At 45.3% G+C, this 19,736-nt stretch overlaps 1 protein-coding gene across 2 annotated transcripts in view; it reads right to left on the bottom strand.

Moving 5' to 3' along the window:
- Positions 1–19,736, bottom strand: part of SRGAP3 (SLIT-ROBO Rho GTPase activating protein 3) — a 131,801-nt gene that overhangs the window by 33,839 nt on the left and 78,226 nt on the right. For both annotated transcript variants that reach the window (XM_056524985.1, XM_056524986.1), the window contains exons 3-5: positions 6,162–6,324; positions 2,699–2,761; positions 1,671–1,856 (exon numbers count right to left, since the gene is read on the bottom strand). In XM_056524985.1, the coding sequence (XP_056380960.1) occupies positions 1,671–1,856; positions 2,699–2,761; positions 6,162–6,324 (412 nt within the window). The remainder of the gene's footprint in view (positions 1–1,670; positions 1,857–2,698; positions 2,762–6,161; positions 6,325–19,736) is intronic.

Below are 19,736 nucleotides of genomic sequence, written 5' to 3'. Positions count from 1 at the left end.
AATCAAACACTGTTGTAAACTATGAAATAAAGTAAAATACTGCGATCTCCTGCCTGGCATCCTGGTTCCTATGGGGGGCGCTAAAGACACCTGAGTGCTGCACTCGGCATCTCCGGCACTCCCATAAAAGTGAATAAAGCGCGTACTGTTTGTAGCACATGCTCCTATGAGAGAGCCTGGGCGCCAGGTAAGAGATCGCAGGGGGTCCCAGCAGTCAGACAGAAAACACCCAAAAAAATTTTGGCTGATATGTTGCCTGCCCTATAGGCATTTTTATGTCCAGTGCTCTGGCATTTCCTGCTATCATGTAAATCACAAAGCCAAGATAATCTGCAATCCCTCAAGACCATAAGATAGAGCAGAGAAAACCAATTAGACAATTCCTCCAATTGTAGAACATTTGACTATCTCATAATCCAGAACATTTTACAGTTTACTGATCCCATTTACAGATGATTAAAGGAATTTCTCTGTTTTTACAGCGCGATATGCGGAGGGTTTCACATTCAGCGCTTTGCATCAATTTTTCATTCAGTTTTGTGAACCAGAGCCAGAAGGGGATTCATTAGAAATAATAAGGAATAAACCAGTATTTTCCAAACAGTGTGTCTCCAACTTTTGCAAAACTACAATGCCCAGCATGCCCGGACAGCCTCTGGGGGCATGCTGGGAGTTGAAAGTTTGCAACAGATGGAGACACACTGTTTGGAAAACGCTGATATAATGGAAGGACTTAGGCCATGTTCACTCAGCGTAAAATGTGCGGAATGTTTACCCGGAAAACACAGGAGGACATACTGCACAATTAAAACTACTGGAGGGCGATAGGACATCTCGGAAATGTGACGTCTTATAGAAGGCAATGCATTTAAGAGCAAAAACAGCAAAAAGGATAGACAATTCTATTCTTTTTGTGGATGCCAGAATCTGACGCGGAAATTAATGTGATTCTGCTGCAGCAGAATGTCCATGCGGAATATTATGGCAGAAATTCGCACGGACATTCCACCGTGTGAACATACACTTCGGCTTCTTCTTCCTTCTAGATCAATTTCAGGCTTAGGCTGAATAAAAAACTGACACAAAACGCTCCCAATTACCTTTAACCTGTCACCCAGCTGCCCACAAGAGGAAGTTTGGTGGTAGTAGTGTGTAAAAGTAATGTATATAGAGCTTAAACATTGTAATAAAATAAATAAAATGTTCTGCTAATTTTTAAAATATTTTGGCCCAGATTTGCTATTGCTAATATTCTAGAATTTCCTGCTCAGTTTGTGCCAACAAACTGTGCACCATCACGGCGAGAAAGGGATTGGCTTAAAGCACTGGGGTTTTAGATGCAACCTCAAAAGTGCAAGCTAGAAAAAGTGGAGTGTACATGGCATATATGATGAATTCCCCATGTTGCAACACAACTCCCCCTCCTTCCATAGTTTTTTGAAAAGCCTCAGAACTTGTCATTTTACACTGGTTTAGTCGTTTGTAGACAGAACTGGATGAGCCCTTTACAGGTATAGTATGTAAACAGCCTCAGTAATAAATGGTGAAATCACTTCATCTCTTTAACACATGACTGTGATAAATATATCTAATCTTCACTGCACCATAACTCCTCCAGTCTGTTGCCCCTGTGCCCGTAGTAATCTACTGCAGTATACACCATCCCCCACCTTCTCCTTCATCTTTTCAATCTTTTTGGCAGAGCTGCGTCTCTGCTGTCTGTCTTCGTGGCGCAGGGCATTGGGCCCGAGCTCTGCAGATTTGCTGAACTGTTTTTCCTCCTGTTTCTCAGCGTCCTTCAGTTTGCTCTCAGCATTAATACTTTCTGCATGGTACATGTGATACGTCTTCATCACCTGCAAGACATTCAAGCATCGATACTTTACAATACTTCACATGGGTATAGGAAAGATCCCTCAAGCACTGAATAATACTACACAAAAACATAAATATGTCAATATTCCCCAGAGCTATATAAAAAGCTTCTCACCCATCCAGCACCTACTTTGTAAGAATGAGGGGCAAGAACCCCAGATAGATGACTTTACGATTATGGATGAACATTTGGAGGAGATTCTGGTTAGCCTAAAATGATTTAAAGGAGTAGTCCAGTTTAAAAAAGCTTATGTGCTCTTATACCTGGGCTGCCAGCATATAAGACAACAAACCAGCCTCACCTGCCGCCACTCCAGTCCTCCAGTGCCATCTTCTTCCTGGTTCCCTGTGGTCAACATGTCACACTGTGCCTCAGCCAGTTGCTGGCCGCAGTGATGTCCCGCCTGGGCCAGTGATCAGCTAAGTGGCAGTGTGATGCACTGACCACCAACACTGGTCTTTTTCCTGGTGCGGGGGGCTCAATGCATCACATGGTACCAGGAAGAAGACAGCACAAGAGGATTGGAGCGGCTATACCGGGGCATCGAGGAAGCAACGGTAGGGAAGTCCGAATTGTTATTTTATATGCTGGTAGTTAAGGGATAACAGCACACAACCCTTCTAAACTGGATTACTGTAAGGATGCTGACTTTTAGGGAAGCTACCTCTGAAAGGAAGCACTTAAGATAGCTCTTTTTTGGTTGAAAGGAAAACTAACAGACCTTTTGTCAGAAAGCACTACCTATAAGATTCCTTATGCCAGTTGGTGATCCCGGTGAGAAGAAACAATACCCCGAGACCAATATTCTTCCTGGATACTCACCGTATACAGCTCATTTGTGACCTTTGCCAGCTCCTCATGCATTTGCAGACCAATATCTTTACTCTGCAAAACATTAATATTTTTTATAACGATACAGAGAAATTCAGTTGTTAAGTGCACTAGACGTTGTGCTGTGACCTTGTATAGCTTTGTTTTAGAACACTCTGGATTGATGAAACAACATCTATGTCCACATCAATGTTAGCACATACAGTGATCCCTCAACTTACAATGGCCTCAACATACAATGGTTTCAACCAGACTCAACATACAATGTACGGACAATCCAGATCTGTGAAACATGTCAATACCTGGAAGAACCGACCAAGCAAAATGGGCATTCACTGGTAAAACCTCTGTATTACTGAAGCGTATGCACTGACTGATGTCTGGTAGCGCCCCCTACAGTACAGGGAGTTATTACATGTTCTGTACACTTTACCTGTTCCAGGGTTACCTGCTCCTTTGGACACCAGGTGAAGGCGACTCCATTACTTTTTTTTAGGACATTTTGTGTACTGTACAGGACCCTGAAGAAGCTCCTGTCCTCTACATAGACCAGTGTTTCCCAAGCAGGGTGCCCCCAGCTGTTGCAAAACTACAACTCCCAGCATGCCCGGACAGCCTTCGGCTGTCCGGGCATATTGGAAGTTGTAGTTTTGCAACAGCTGGCGTTCTCCCTGCTTGGGAAACACTGACATAAACAGTGATTACAGCTCCCACCAGATCTTTATTACTTTTATGTGTAAGGATTTGCTTTGTCTATATTAGTTATCTACTTATTTTTCTTTAATTCTCCCTTTTTCCTATTTTTGGATGACATTTTGGTGCCTTTAGAACCAATTACCAGGTTTCCATAGAGTTCTGGTCTCAACATACAATGGTTTCAACATGCAATGGTCGTCCCAGAACCAATTAATATTGTAACTTGAGGGACCACTGTATATCCACTTCCATGTTGGTAATGGTGGTCTGGACCCAAGTAATAGCTTTATAATAATCCACACAGCACAGAACAGGAAGTGCGTTCATAGAGACGTTTAGTTGCTGCAAGCCAATAAAAAGCATTGTATTTCAAAGCACAATATCTGTTTGTTTGTCAATGAATTTAAACATTCTTTAGAATAGTATCCAAACTGATACAATATGTCAGTGCTGGTAAAATGTAACAAACTATCAGGAAATAAGATCTGTGCTGCTGATGTTTTTAGGCTCACACAGAATTAGGGTGTGTTCACACGGCCGTCTGTCCCCGTTTTTTTATCTCCGTGTCGGTTCCGTTCCTGCAGGCTGTCCCATTCATGTCAATGGGATTTTTTTTACAATCCGTTTACATCTGTTTGTACCCGTCTGTGCTCATTTCCGTTTTTTTTGATGGCAGAAAAAACAGCACATGCAGTATATTTTCTTCCGTTAAACAAATGGAAGAAAAAAACAGATACAGTAAATTTAACATTAACATTGAAGAAAACGGATGAGCCTTTAATGTCATCTGTTTTTTTCAATTCGTTTTTTGATCCGTTTTTACTTTTGAGCATGCTCAGAACAAAAAAAAACATTTTTTTTTTGGTTTATTAACTGAACAATAACTGATAGAAATGGAGACATCCGTTATTGTGTTTTTTTTTTTTTTTTTGGTTTTTTCTTTAAGTCTGTTTTTATTTTTGATGGGAGGAGAACGGGACGGGTCTAGACAGCCGTGTTAACGCAGCCTTATACAGACTTAATACAACTGTAACAAACCCTCACCTGTGGCATATCTTAGATCTTTACAGGTTTCCAGCTTATGAATGTTTTTATTCAGTGACAACAAGTAGAGATCTGGAAAATGGCAAGGACTTACAACAAAAAGTCTTAAAAATTTTCAGAACTTTTCATAATATGACAAATAAGTATTATTAATACATAACTGTGGAGATGTTTTGTGGTGTATATGTGCCAAATGTATCAGAAAATGCTTCATATATCCAGCAAAATATAACCCTCTATAGTCCTCCATCATACCAACAGAGGCCAAAGCGGTGTGACTTTGGCCTGGGATTCCATTTAATTGCTGGATGGAATAGCACTGACATTTGCACTTTTCTATAGATCAGGACAGAGCAAAAAATAAAATGCATAGTAGGGATCGACCGATATCGATTTTTTAGGGCCGATAACGATAATATGTGAATTTTGAGGCCGACAGCCGATAACTTATACCAATATTCCGGTATAAGTTATCGGCTATTTCACCCCCCCCCCCCCTCGCCCTGCTGCAGATCAATGATCTAAAGCGGGTTCTTTAAATCAATGAACTGCAGCGGCTTTTGCGGGGCCAGAGACTGCCGCCGCTACCCGCTACTCTCCCCCTGCCTTTCCTAGGGTCCTCCCTAGTCCAACCACCACCGCTGCCCCATTGCCTCCCCTATCCCCGGTTTTATAATGACCTGTTCCCGGAGCCAGGGGTCCGCATTACTTCTGGCTCCAGTGGCGTCCTGAGCTGTCACTGTGCGCACTGACGGTGACGTCACGTTAAGGACGTCACTCGTCATAGCGCAGGACGCCGCAGGAACCAGAAGTAGCGCGGACCCCAGGCCCCGGGAACAGGTAATTATAAAACCGGGGATGGGGGATGCAATGGGGCGGCGGTGGTCTCGGGCCGGGGCGGCGGAGGTGGTCTCGGGCCGGGGGGACGGGGCATTATCGGCAAGGTAATTGCCGATACCGTTAATGTCAAAAATCGTGAATACCGGACGATAATATCGGCCAAACCGATAATCGGTCGATCCCTAATGCATAGTATATGTTCTTTATAATAGGGCAGTCAACTATCCATCGGAGGTACGCATCAGGGAGTTCCTCTATGTATACCCCCGGTAGATACTGCAAAAGCACTACAGCCTCAGGCTTCACAGTAGACATCAACCTGAGATCCTCACTGTACGGATCTCAAGCCTCATCCCAGTAGGGCTAACTTCCCACTATGTCTTCAGTCAATCGGAGGTATATATCAGGGAACTCCTCAATATATGTATTTCTACACCACTGAGTGCTATTTATCATACACAGGATCCCATGTACAAAAAACTAAGTATAGATTTTTTTTTAACAATATCCTGCTATGGAACAGAGAAGTCTGTGTTATTCCATCCAGCAAGCTCTTTGTTGTGCTCTGTCAGGTAATGGACATCTTAAATTTATACACTAGGACAGTGTTTCCCAACCAGAGTGCCTCCAGCTGTTGCAAAACTACAACTCCCAGCATGCCCAGACAGCCGAAGGCTGTCTGGGCATGCTGCGAGTTGTAGTTTTGCAACAGCTGGAGGCACCTTGGTTGGGAAACACTGCACTAGGAGCTTTCCCGACAAATGAAACAGTGAGCACCGTGTGAAAACCCTGTGTGGTGGGAGTCTTCTCATAGACACCACAGTTGGCAGACATTCCTCAGGAAATTAAAGCGTCTCATCCCACTCCTCCTCACCTTTTTGAAGAGTCTGATGACATCCTCGCTGATGTGTGACAGCCTGACAATGACATTGTTTAGGAAGATGTCATTCAGCGTGGCGTGGTCTTTACTTTCACGCCGGGTCTGGGATAGGACCAGATACCAGCAGTTCACCGGAGAGAGAAGATGCTGATCCTTCCTGAAAATTACAACCGAGGAGGATAATAAACAACACTAAGGACATAAGACCTTGCGTTTGCTCTTCTGTCAGGATATTTAGTTGTTTCTTAGATATATCTGTTAAATGGCCACCAACATGACTATTGTTACAGTCCTCAAATAAATGGCCACACAACATCCCTAGACCACTGAAAGGCAAACTTGCCTGGTTACACAATGCCAATTTTGTCCTATTTCACTACATACAGAAACTAGTGCAACAGAAGCTGGGTGAAAAGATGTATCTGTTTGTTTCTAAGAAAGTTGGGTGGTAAAATATTTTCCATTACAGCTTACACAGGGCTGGTCTCTCTGTTTTCTCAGACTCGTAAAATGTTTCTGCTAGGCCCCTTTCACACTGCCATTTCTCCCCATCAAGAATGGCCGTTAAAGCCTCTCTTTTTTTTTCTTTTTTTTTGTGACTTTAACGGCAGTTTTCGTGACGGGACACAACGGGCAACAATGGATCCCGACGGGAATAGCATTTTTTGATGGGAATAGTGGGAGAAAAAGAAGGCGCAAGCAATATCCCCGGCTCCCCCAACGGCCATCACACTGCCATGTCCTAATGGCAGTGTGAAAGAAGCCTTATTTAAAAAGAAAAAAGAAAAACTTTTGACATGTCAAAGAGACTTGTCAAAATAATGGATAAGTGGCCCCACCGATCGCTATAAGTGATCACTATTTCTTCCTGTGCTCTCTCTATGAAAAGTCTATGGGGTAGATTTATCAAAAGGAAAAGTTGCCCAGTTGCCCATAGCATCCAATCAGATCGCTTCTTTCATTTTGCAGAGGCCTTGTTAAAAATGAAAGAAGCGAGCTATTTGGTTGCTATGGGCAACTGGTCAACTTTCCTTTTGGACAGGTTTTGATAAATCTCCGCCTATGGGCAGCAAGAAGAGAAACAATCCTCAACTGTGCACTTCTTCCAGTTTGTTTTAGAGATCATTGGGGGTCGCAGCACCCAGACTCACACCGAACAAAACTTTTGACTCTATGGCCCAGATTTATCAAACTGTGTGAGAAAAAATGTAGTGATTTTCCCACAACAACCAAACACAGCTCAGTTAATGAGCTGAGGTAAAGTGAAAGCTGAGCTGTGATTGGTTGTTGTGGGAAAATCACCATTTTTTTCTCTCACACAGTTTGATAAATCTGGGTCTATGTCTCATTGACTTGGCAAAAGCTTTCAAAGGGGTATTCCAGGAAAAACTGGCTGCAGAAAGTTAAACAGATCTGTAAATTACATCCAGGGCCGGACTGGCCTACCGGCGGGCCGGTCACCTTGACTGCCGAACGGCTGGCCGCACCAAGTGAAAGAAGACTTCTTGGTCCGGCCCCTGACAGTGGTTGTCGCACGGCCGGCCGCAAGGCTGGCCGTGCCGGAAGCAATGAGGCTTCCTGTGCTGATTGCAGCAGGCTGGCCAGCTGACAGCAGAGGTGGCTCTAGCATAAGGCCATATAGGACACCGCCTCAGTCCTCGCATAAGTGGGGGGCCTCGCTCAGGGCCCTGACTAGCGCAAGTTGCACCCCACTCTCTGGCTGACTGCCGGGATTAAAGTTTAACACAGCAGTTCCAGATCCGTCCTGCCTGCAGGCGGCGAGCCTCAGCGCTGCGCCCGACCAGCCCCTGCTGATCCTCTGCCACTTTAAGAGAAAGGGCTGCTGGGGCTGGTCACCTGTCATAGAAACTGCTACTGATTAGTTCCCGGACCTCCTGCCCCCGCCCCGCACCGTATTATGTCACTGTATACCAATGTCTGTGCTGTGTCCTCTGAACTGGCTAGCCCATACTACACAATGTGGGCATACTGGGAGTTATAGTTTTGCCACAGCTGGAGGCACCCTGGTTACGAATCAATAAGAGAGTGCCTACAAACCTCCATCTCATTGTTTCTCAACCAAGGTTCCCCTTTTATGAACAAGTATATAATTACGATATGCCATGAGCTTGAAAAATTACGCACTATGGGGCTGGTATGCAACTTTTCCAGGGCTGGTTTTTATCCCCAGTCTGGCCCTGATTACTTCTATTAATAAAATCTTAATCCTTCCAATACTTATCAGCTGCTGAAGTTGAGTTGTTCTTTTCTGTCTGGCAACAGTGCTCTCTGCTGACATCTCTGCTTGTCTCGGGAACTGCAGAGTGGAAGAGGTTTGCTATGGGGATTTGCTTCTACTCTGGACAGTTCCCGAGACATGTGTCATCAGAGAGCACTTAGAAAGAAAAGAACAACTCAACTTCAGCAGCTCCTAAGTACTGAAAGGATTAATATCTTTTTAATAGAAGTAATTTACAAATCTGTTTAACTTTCTGGAGCCAGTTGATATATAAAAAAAAAAGTTTTTTGCTGGATAACCCCTTTAATGGTACAACTGCCTAGCATTACCTAAGCATCATGCGAAAAATTAAAAGTAGTGGTGCCACTCACCAGATCATAAAAATCTTCTTTACTCCACCATTTTTAAATGGCAGTGCGGTGGATACAAACACATTAAGGACAACAGCTGTTTTGTGCATCCTGTCCTTTGTCCTGACCCTAGCTGTACAGCAATATATTGGTTCTGCCTATGTCAGTACAAAAGGTGATAAATCTGCCTCCCTGGACTCTATAATATCTGGGAGACAACCGCTAAGAAAGCTTTAATGGAGACCACCTGAACTGCCATCCAGCTATCCTATATATAAACAGATATAATAATGCGGCAGTACCGCAAATAAAACGTAACATGTGAATACAGCCAACAAGTCAAGTGCCATGATTCCTGGTGAAAATAAATGCTGCATTGTGCAAGTCTCTAACTGCATTGTAAATGATATGTGCCAATAGGTCAGCCATAAATGCCAAGCCGACATTCATCACTTTCCTTATCCTCCATTGTGCTTTCATAAGTGTTAATTCTTGTACAGACAGATAATCAATAGATTGAATTTAGTAATGAAATGCTAAACTTTACTCCTAGAAGAAAAACTGATTTTGTGAGTACACAGCGCAAAATCCTGTTGTGAACAAGTTTATTGGGAACATAGGCCCTAGGGGCCACTAGAAGACCACACTAAGCACTAGAAAAAAAAGTGCTAGCTCTTCCCAACAGTCTATACCCCTCCTGCAGACAGTAAGCTAAGCCAGTCTGTACACAAGTAGTACAAAAAGCAAAAGGACACAAGAACACGGAGAAAAACAAAAAACAGGAGAACCAAACACAGTCCAGAGACTAACCAATGACCGTGTGTGGCAAACCGAAAACCAAGAAAACATGGGTGAGAACTGTGTCTCCCCAACAAACTTGATGAGTAAAGGATTTTACGATAAGTACTCACAAAATCCTTTTCTCTTCTAGAAATAAATTTCATAAGTGTTTTCTCGCTTGTGTCAATGTGGATCACAGGCACAATGGGATATCCCAAAGCAGTCCCCAGGGGTGCAAGAAAATATATAGCAATAAAAGCAAAGGACAGTTAGACCACCGCGGCCTGGCAGATGCAAGGTGTGCAGTCTATTAAACTTAGTGAACATGTGAAGAGAGGACCAAATGGCCACCTTGAGCACCTGTTGGGCAAACAGCAATAAGCCTCACCAATGGCTAGCTGAATTCACAGGGCAATAGTAGCCATGGAGGCTGCCAGCCCCTTCCGCTCAGCAGAAAGAAGAGGTGAGAGAAGTGAGAGCTAAAGGGAAAACCACTTGCCAGGTCAACAAAAGCAGTGGGATCTTGCAAAGAGCCTCAAAGGGGAGGACAGGAGTGCAATGAGAACTAGATTAAAGTCTAAATAAGTGACAGGGACCCTGTAAAGAAGCACAGCATGTGCCATCCCTTAAAGAAAGATAGAGACATCCTTGTTGGAAGCTAGAGGGTGATAAAAAAAAAAAAAAGAATGGGCAACGCTGAGACCTGCCTCTTAAGAGAGCTGAAGGCCAGGCCAAGATCAATGCCACTGTAGAGAAAGGTCAGGATCCTGGAAATGGTAAAGTGAAGAAAGAGGATGAATGCACCTGTACTTGTACCAGGTAAAAAAAGACATCCATGGCCCAGTGATAAAGACAGGAAGAGGAAGGATTGGAAACTTTCAGCATAGTTTGAATAACTTGAAGAAGCCCTGATCTCTCAGCATGGTTTCAACAGCCACATCATTAAATGTAGCACCCTAAATTCTGGTGCAAGACAGATCCTTGAGAGAGAAGATCATCTTTGAAGGGAGGAGACACCATGGGGTGTCTACCAGAAGATGAATTAAGCCAGTGTACCATGCTTGATGGGGCCAGACCGGAGCCACCTGGATTATCGGAAGGCCCTCTGCTTTGATCTTCTTGAGGACTCAGGAAGGAGCTGAAACACATAGAGCAGGCTGAAGTGACCCCAAAGGGCCACCAATGTGTTAACCATGAAAAATACAGGATCCCAAGAGTGAAATATGAAACAAGTGGTCCTTTGGTTGAGTCAGGTGCATCTCTGGGGACCCCCATGGGCGCAGACCTGGTCAAACTCTTCTTAAGGGAATGCCCACTTTCTCCGATCAAGCTTTCTCGGCTGAAGAAGTTTGACCCCAATTGTTGACCCCAGGGATGTATACTGCAGACAAATTGTTGACCCCAGGGATGTATACTGCAGACAAAGCTGGAACTTGGGTCTCTGCCCAAGACAGAATCCTGGCTGTCTCTGACATGATAACTTGACTGGGAGTCCTGTCCTGGTGTTGAGGAAAGCCACAGCCTGTTAAATATTACCGTATATACTCGAGTATAAGCCGAGTTTTTCAGCACGATTTTTCGTGCTGAAAACACCCCCCTCGGCTTATACTCGAGTGAACTCCCCCACCCGCAGTGGTCTTCAACCTGCGGACTTCCAGAGGTTTCAAAACTACAACTCCCAGCAAGCCAGGGCAGCCATCGGCTGTCCGGGCTTGCTGGGAGTTGTAGTTTTGAAACCTCCGGAGGTCCGCAGGTTGAAGACCACTGCGGCCTTCAACATCATCCAGCCCCCTCTCACCCCCTTTAGTTCTGAGTACTCACCTCCGCTCGGCGCTGGTCCGGTCCTGCAGGGCTGTCCGGTAAGGAGGTGGTCCGGTGAGGAGGTGGTCCGGGCTGCTATCTTCACCGGGGAGGCCTCTTCTAAGCTCTTCGGGCCCGGCCTCAGAATAGTCACGTTGCCTTGACAACGACGCAGATACGTCGTTGTCAAGGCAACGGCTCTATTCCGGGCCGGAAGCGCGGAGAAGAGGCGCCCCCGGTGAAGATAGCAGCCCGGACCACCTCCTCACCGGACCACCTCCTTACCGGACAGCCCTGCAGGACCGGACCAGCGCCGAGCGGAGGTGAGTACTCAGAACTAAAGGGGGTGAGAGGGGGCTGGATGATGTTGAAGGCCGCAGTGGTCTTCAACCTGCGGACCTCCGGAGGTTTCAAAACTACAACTCCCAGCAAGCCCGGACAGCCGATGGCTGCCCGGGCTTGCTGGGAGTTGTAGTTTTGAAACCTCTGGAGGTCCGCATGTTGAAGGCCGCAGTGGTCTTCAACCTGCGGACCTCCGGAGGTTTCAAAACTACAACTCCCAGCAAGCCCGGACAGCCGATGGCTGCCCGGGCTTGCTGGGAGTTGTAGTTTTGAAACCTCTGGAGGTCCGCAGGTTGAAGACCACTGAGGGCGAATGATGAGAAGAGGATGATGAAGGGGGGGGGGGTGTGGGGATGATGAAGGGGGGTGGGGATGATGAAGGGGGGGGTGTGGGATGATTACAAGGGGATGATGAAGGGGGGATGTGTGGGATGATAAGGGGATGTGTGGGATGATGACAAGGGGATGATGAAGGGGGGATGTGTGGGATGATGACAAGGGGATGATGAAGGGGGGATGTGTGGGATAAGGGGATGTGTGGGATGATGACAAGGGGATGATGAAGGGGGGATGTGTGGGATAAGGGGATGTGTGGGATGATGACAAGGGGATGATGAAGGGGGGATGTGTGGGATGATGACAAGGGGATGATGAAGGGGGGATGTGTGGGATGATAAGGGGATGTGTGGGATGATGACAAGGGGATGATGAAGGGGGGATGTGTGGGATGATGACAAGGGGATGATGAGGATGTTAATGACGGGTCTGGATGATGACAGGGGGGGATGAGGTATTTCCCACCCTAGGCTTATACTCGAGTCAATAACTTTTCCTGGGATTTTGGGTTGAAATTAGGGGTCTCGGCTTATACTCGGGTCGGCTTATACTCGAGTATATACGGTATGTAATATGATATTTTTTAATACACAATATCACAATAAAAGATTTGAGTGTATAAGTGTATTAATTTATATATACCATGTACCAGTTACAGTGTTGGATATATATTTAGAACTACTTACACCATACAACACTATTTCAGTACGTATATATTATACAGTGACCCCCCCCCCCCCCCGACCTACGATGGCCCAGACATATGATAATTTCAACATACGGTGGCCTCTCAGAGGCCATCTCATGTTAAAGGCAGCATCAACATACAATGATTTTGTATGTTGGGGCCATCGCATAAATGGCTATCCGGCAGCGCAGACTACTTTAGCTGCCGCCGGATAGCCGTTTAAGGTGCCCCGAGTGGTCCAGTGATGGTCACTCACCTGTCCCCGACGTTCCGGGCCGTCCTCTTCGGATCGTCGTCGTCATCACATCGCCGTGCGCGCCATCCCATCATCCAATAGGATGGGCGTGCGCAGCGACGTGATGACGGCGATGGAGAGAGACGTTCCTGGCCAGCAGAGATGGTCCAGAGCAGCGGGGACACCCCGGGGATGCGGCGAAAGCAGTGGAGGGCCACATCCAGGGCAGCGGTGACGGTCCGGAGCGGCGGGGACAGGTGAGTATAACTTCCTATTCTTTTCATTGCACGGATCCCTGAACATACGATGGTTTCAACAAACGATGGTTCATTTGGAACGAATTACCATCGTATGTTGAGGGACCACCGTATATATATAATGGCAATAATCCAACAGCACTCCAAAAATATGAAAAACTGTGGTAGTTTATTCAACCATGTCCATGCCATGCTTGAGAATGGCTACAAGTGGGTAGCCGAAACGTCGCATGGACATGGGTGAATAAACTACCACCGTTTTTCACATTTTTGGAGTGCTGCTGGATTACTAGCATTTGAAGTTTGTGGGGATCCGTGACCTGGTTCCTTGACCAACTTGCCCCCTCCATCTTTTGACAATGTCTGGTTGTGCTGCTTCTCCCTTCTTCTAATATATATATATATATATATATATATATATATATGTTCAAATTTTAGAAGTTAATTTGTTGTCCCTTAGACTGTCAGCAGCACAATGATGGGGTGAATCTCTGCCCCTGTGAGCTGCAGGACCTAGGAATTTTTAATAGTAAACTCAAAACACATGCCCCACAGGGCATAAAACACCCCTCAGAGAGGCACTGTGAGTTCTATACAGCAAGAAAAAAATGGTTAAATACATAAAAGGGTGGGAACCTTGTGCTGCTGCCAGACTAAGGGAAAACAAATTAACTTCTTAAATTTTAACTTCCCTGTCGTCTGCTCAGCAGCACAATGATGGGGATTTACATCCCATAACAAAGGGTGGGATTTACATGTTAGTAGAATCAATAACAGATCTGACAAAAGAGAAATTATCAGAAGACACATTATCTAATTTATAATGCTTAAAGAAAGTTAACGGAGTGCTTCAAGATGCACTCTGACAGATATGATCTAAAGGTTCTGAGCCTTGCTCAGCTCTAGAAGTGGATAAGACTCTGGTTGAGTGTGCTGTGAACTCAGGAGGCACCAAGTTAGCCACACGGTAAGCATCCTGGATGCAATCACATATCCCACTCACTATAGTAGGCTTGTAAGATTTATTACCCCTATTTGAGCCATGATATAGGATGAACAGATTTTCATCCTTTCTAAAGGAACTGGTTCTGTCAATATAGATCTGGAGAGCTCTAACAAGATCTAGATTATTCAGATGATTTTCTTCTCCGGCCGAAGAATCCAGAATATACCTAGGTAGACAGATTAACTGATTACGGTTAGCAAAGGAAGGGACCTTAGGAGAAAAATTAGGTAAGTATCTCAACAATACTTTATCCGATGAGAAAATAGTATAAGGCTTAGATTAATCTAAAGCTTGGAGCTCCCCAACTCTTTTTGCTGTGGTAATCGCCAAAAAAAAGACACTTCCATAGAAAGATATTTTAAGTCCACTTCCTGTGGAGGCTCAAAGGGGGTAAAACAAAGATGTTTGAGGATTAGGCTTAGATCCCACGTAGAAACAGGCCTGATAATCTTAGGACGTAGCCTGGTGATGGCTTTAACAAAATTCTTGATTTCAAGAATCTGGAACAGCCTTTGTCCTAGAAAGGCAGACATTGCAGAAATCTGTACTTTAAGAGTATTGGGAGATAGTCCTTTGTCAAAGCCATCCTGTAAAAATTCTAAAATGTGTGCAGTTGTAGAAATAGTAGCATGAATCTGCTTGGCAGCACACCAATTTAGGAAGATATTTCTTACTCTGGCATATGATTTTTTGGTAGCTTCACTCCTAGAGTGAGATAGTGTATCCAATATGCGGTCTGAGAAGCCCTTGGCTTTTAGTATGGACCTATCAACCTCAAAGCCGTTGAGAGACGCCAGGTTGTGGCAGAGCTGATTTCCCTGGGACACCCAGTTCTGCCTCAGAGGGAGTTTCCAGAACACACCTTTGCTCATCATCATGAGCTAAGAGAACCAGGATCTCTTGGGCCAAAACGGAATTACCGCTATTACAGAAGCGTGATCCTGTTTGACTTTCATTAATACCCTCGGTATCATTGAAGTCGGCGGAAAGATGTAGGCTAGACTGAAGTTCCAAGGGATAGACATTGCATCCACTGCCGACGGCTGATCCTCTGAGTAAAGGGAGCAAATTTTATTAGTTTGGTGTTGCATTTGGTCGCCATAAAGTCAATCTCTGGAAGTCCCCAGCAGTGACAAAACTGCAGAAAAATCTCTGGGCATAGAGACCACTCCCCCTGAACTGTGAGCTGTCTGCTCAGGCGACCCACCAACGTGTTCTGAACCCCTCTGATGTGGACAGCAGATAACCTTGTTATCCTGATTTCCACCCAGTTGAAGATCCTTCCCACTTCCTGAAGAAGTGAACTGGATTTGGTACCTCCCTGTTTGTTGATATAGAACACCGAGGCCATGTTGTCCAACTTGATCCGGAATGCCTTCCTCAAGAGGAGAGGTTTGAAATGCTTCAGAGCATAAAATATGGCTCTCAACTCTTTGCTGGAAGAAAGAGCCAGTTCCTCCAGACTCCAGTCCCCGGAAGTCGTGACATCCAACATGTGGGTGCCCCAACCTGAGCCGGAGGAATCTGTAGTAACAATTGTCCAGGTTGGATCGATTAGAGGCATCCCATCTCTTATTTCGGCCCTCCAATGGAGAGCCTGTCTGATGTTGGATGAGAGAATGTGGAGAGAGTCCAATTCCAAAAGAGACCGGTTCCAGAACGCAGGATTGAAGAGGCCTCAGATACCACAGGGCCCAAGGTACAGCTTCTGCTGCAGAGGACAGAAGACCCAGGAAACTCATCAGGGTCCTGAGAGAGACTTTGCGAGTTGTTCTGAGGAAGCTGTATCCTCTAAGGATATGATTCTTCCTGGCCACAGAGAGGTACAGCTTCATCTCTATTGAATTGATGATGAAGCCTAGAAATTGTTTGGTTGTTGTTGGGGTCAAATCTGATTTCTCCCAGTTGACCAACCAACCCAAGTCCTGGAGTAAGTCTAGAGTTAGTCTAGCATGATCCAGAAATATCGATTCTTGGCTGGCTATTAACAGCCAGTCGTCCAGATATGGGATAACTCTTATCCCTGACAATCTGAGAACCGCCATCATGGAGGATACCACTTTGGTTGACACAAAGGGAGCTGATATGATCCTGAATGGAAGAACTTTGAACTGAAGATGAAAGAGAATCCCTCAGATTCTCACTGCAATTCTCAGAAATTTCCGATGTTCTGGATGAATATGGATGTGAAAGTATGCGTCTTTCAGATCTAGAGATGCCATAAACTCTCCCTTGGATAGTAGAGGCTTGATGGATCTTATGGTTTCCATCTTGAACTTTCTTTTTAGAAAGTGGCGGTTCAAATACCTTAAGTCGATTATAAGGCGATGTTTCCCTGAAGGCTTGGGTACAAGGTAAACCGGAGAGTATACTCCTTTGCCTTCTTCTAGTGGGGGAACAGGCTCCAGCGCGGCCAAAGAAATTAGCTCTAGAATCAAGCTTTCTAACAAAAACTGCTTTGGTTCCTGCAAAATGGCAGACACAAGAAATTTTTCTTGAGGAAGAACAAAAAGGGGGAGAGAATAACCGTTCTCTATAATGTGAAGAACGCAAGGATCTTTTATCCTCTGTGCCCATGCAGGAAAAAAAACGAGATAGGCTGCCACCTACTGGAGTATCGACCCTGTCAAAAGCTCTGCTTCTTCTGTTCAGAAGCACCTTTAGCTTGATTCCCTCTTCTGGAGGTCCTAGACCCCCTGCCACGACTGGAGTAGCGGTTCTATCTATTTCTCCTACTTGGAGGAGAGTTCCTCCGAGTATATCTTCTAGAGGAGGACGGAGTTAAGGGTAAGGATTTACCTTTCCTGTCAGAAAGCTCTTCCATAATAGAGTCCAGTTCAGGGCCGAAAAGCTTGCCAGATAAATACTTAATGTTGCAAAGCTGACATTTAGAAGAGCGGTCACCTATCCAGGGTCGCAGCCAAGGTGCCCTTCTGCCCGCTGTAGAAAGCGCCATGGTTTTAGCACCAAATTTTAGCTGCTGTGAAGAGGTGTCACATAGGAAATCCACCGCCAAATTGATCTTCTTAAAGGAAGACAGAAGATCTTCTCTAGCAACTCCTGAACTGATATCCTCTTGTAAGTTATTCAGCCACTTTCTCAGGCACAAGGCCCCATTACTGGAAGCAATGGCTACAGAGCTCTGACTAGAGCCAGCAATATAGGTTCGCTTAAAAGCCACCTCAATACGACTATCCATAGGATCACGTAGATTAGAACCATGGTACGTTTAGACATTTTAGCGATCATATCTAGTCATATCTACCCTAGGAGGATTGGCCCGAGGTCTGGACTGAGACTCCTCAATGGGAAACATCATTTTATATCTTTTAGAAATAACTGGAGTTTTCTCTGGTCTCTCCCACTCTGCCGGCATTAAAGCAGAGAATATGTCATCCATCTGAAAGGCTCTAAGCGCTTTAGACGTGGAAGGAGCATCAGGTTTAGGACTTGGCTGGCTCTCAGCCTGCACAAATCTAATTAATCTTTTGTGATTTTTCCTGAGGGAAATAATATCTGGAAACATCCACCACCTCTTCATCTTCAGAGGAACGGGAACAGGAATCTTTCTCATCACGACTATCGACCTCCATAGGAGCAGGGGAGGTATGACTATAGCGTGAGCGCTTCTTAGGAGTACTAAGAGAGTCCTTAAGATCCTTAAAGGTTAGCTCCCACCATCCTATTTTTTTTTTCTGTCCCTGCCTATTGCCAATCTATCCCTAAACCCCTCCCTGCTTTTAATTTTTATTTTTACTATATTAAAAATGCCTTTTGTCTGCCTGGCAGTGTGCTCACTACCAGGCAGACTTCCCCAGCAGGCACCACGTCACTGATGCCTGCTGGGGGGGGACTTCCGCCCTTAGTTCATCTACAAAGTGCCTCCAGCTGTTTCACCACTACAACTCCCAGCTTGCCCTGACATCTATTGGCTGTCAGGGCATGCTGGGAGTTGTAGTATTGAAACAGCTGGAGGCACCCTGTGTAGATAAACTATTAGTTAGTTACATGCGGCGCTAGCCCGTCCCCTCCCCCCGCGCCATACCCCGTTCCCTCCATCACAAACCCCCCCCGCATACCCCGTTCCCTCATTACACTTACTGCAGAGTCCAGCAGCGGGCGTGCAGGGACAGCGGCGGCGGCGATCTGCGGGAGGAGTGGTCTCCCAGCCAGTGGCCGGGGAGCCAATGCGCTCGCTCCCTGCATGTCTGATTGACAGGCAGGGAGCGAGCGCAGGCTGAATGAAAAAGGACCGATGCCCGGCCGCATCAGTCCTTTTTCAGGCGTGACATCACGCCAGGCTGCAGCCGGCCACTAGTAGGGAGACCCCTAGTGGACGGTTTTCAAATGTAAATTAAAGCATTTTAATAAAAAAAAATAATAATAATAAAAGTATATTAGAGATATGTTGTAGTACATAAGTACTACAACATATCAAAAAATAAAGTTGGTGACAGTGCCCATTTAATAGATCCTGTAACAAAATCTTTGAACCAGACATACATATCCCTAATATTGGGTTCACCCTGAGAAGGCAGAGGAGGTGGTGGGTGACATGCTCCGCAGGTGGTCAAGTCGCTGTCATCAGGAAGAGGAATATTGCACTTCCTACAAGAAAGATGTCAAGTTTTTTCCAAAGACTTGCGTGGAGCCCCACTGGATTCTCTGGAAGACATCTATGAAAAAAAATTTTTGGTAATAAAAAAATATATATTTCTTTCTTTTTTTTTCAAGAAAGGAAAAAAGGTATGGGGGGGGGGGGGGACACCATGAGGCAGAAAGGCACAGGCTTAACAGCAAAGCAAAGGCAAAGCTATGCACAGCATGGCAAAGCCTCTAGCTGCAGGCTCAAAAGAGACAGAATGAATGAATAGCCTGCCTTAAATAGGAGGTTTAATCCCACCCCCAGGATTTTAGAGCAAATTTCCAGAAAAGAACATTAAAACAGAGAACAAAAAGTATGGCTAACATACTGCATTAATAAAAGACACAATGGTAAGAAAGAATATATAAAAATTATGAAAAGTAGAAACAGTGATGCTGAGCACCAGCGGCACCATACAACAGTCTATCGGTAACTAGGTGTGGACAGGTAAGTGCTGGTATATGCTGGGGGGTGCTATCTCATGGTGCACAAATCGCATGAATATATACGAGTAGAATAAAGATGCACTCCCCCCAGTTTGTAGCAGGCAAAGTATTCGCTTATTCCCGAAATGGAGTTACAGGCAAGACCCTTGCAGCTTGTGTGGGGAATTGGTGCAGGACGCTGCAAACGTCTAAGGTGTGACAGCTATAAAATATTCATATAAAGAGAAGTTTGAACAGATGCGATCACATGATCACAAGCCCCGCCCCCAAGCAGGGAAGTCAGAAAGAGAGACGTGCGCTATACATGGCAGCTGTAAGAAACAGCACGGCTCGCAGAGATCACGCAGCAAAATGCCACCACCATGTGAACGCCCGTAGTATGCGCACGAAAGCAGCAATCCCAATCCAAACAGGGGAACACCAGGACTTGCACACTCAAGGAGTG

The sequence above is a fragment of the Hyla sarda genome, chromosome 6 (assembly GCF_029499605.1).
Source record: "Hyla sarda isolate aHylSar1 chromosome 6, aHylSar1.hap1, whole genome shotgun sequence".
Classification (NCBI taxonomy): Eukaryota; Metazoa; Chordata; class Amphibia; order Anura; family Hylidae; genus Hyla; species Hyla sarda.
Note: the sequence above shows the minus strand (reverse complement) of the source record. Positions and strands in the feature narration are given on the sequence as shown.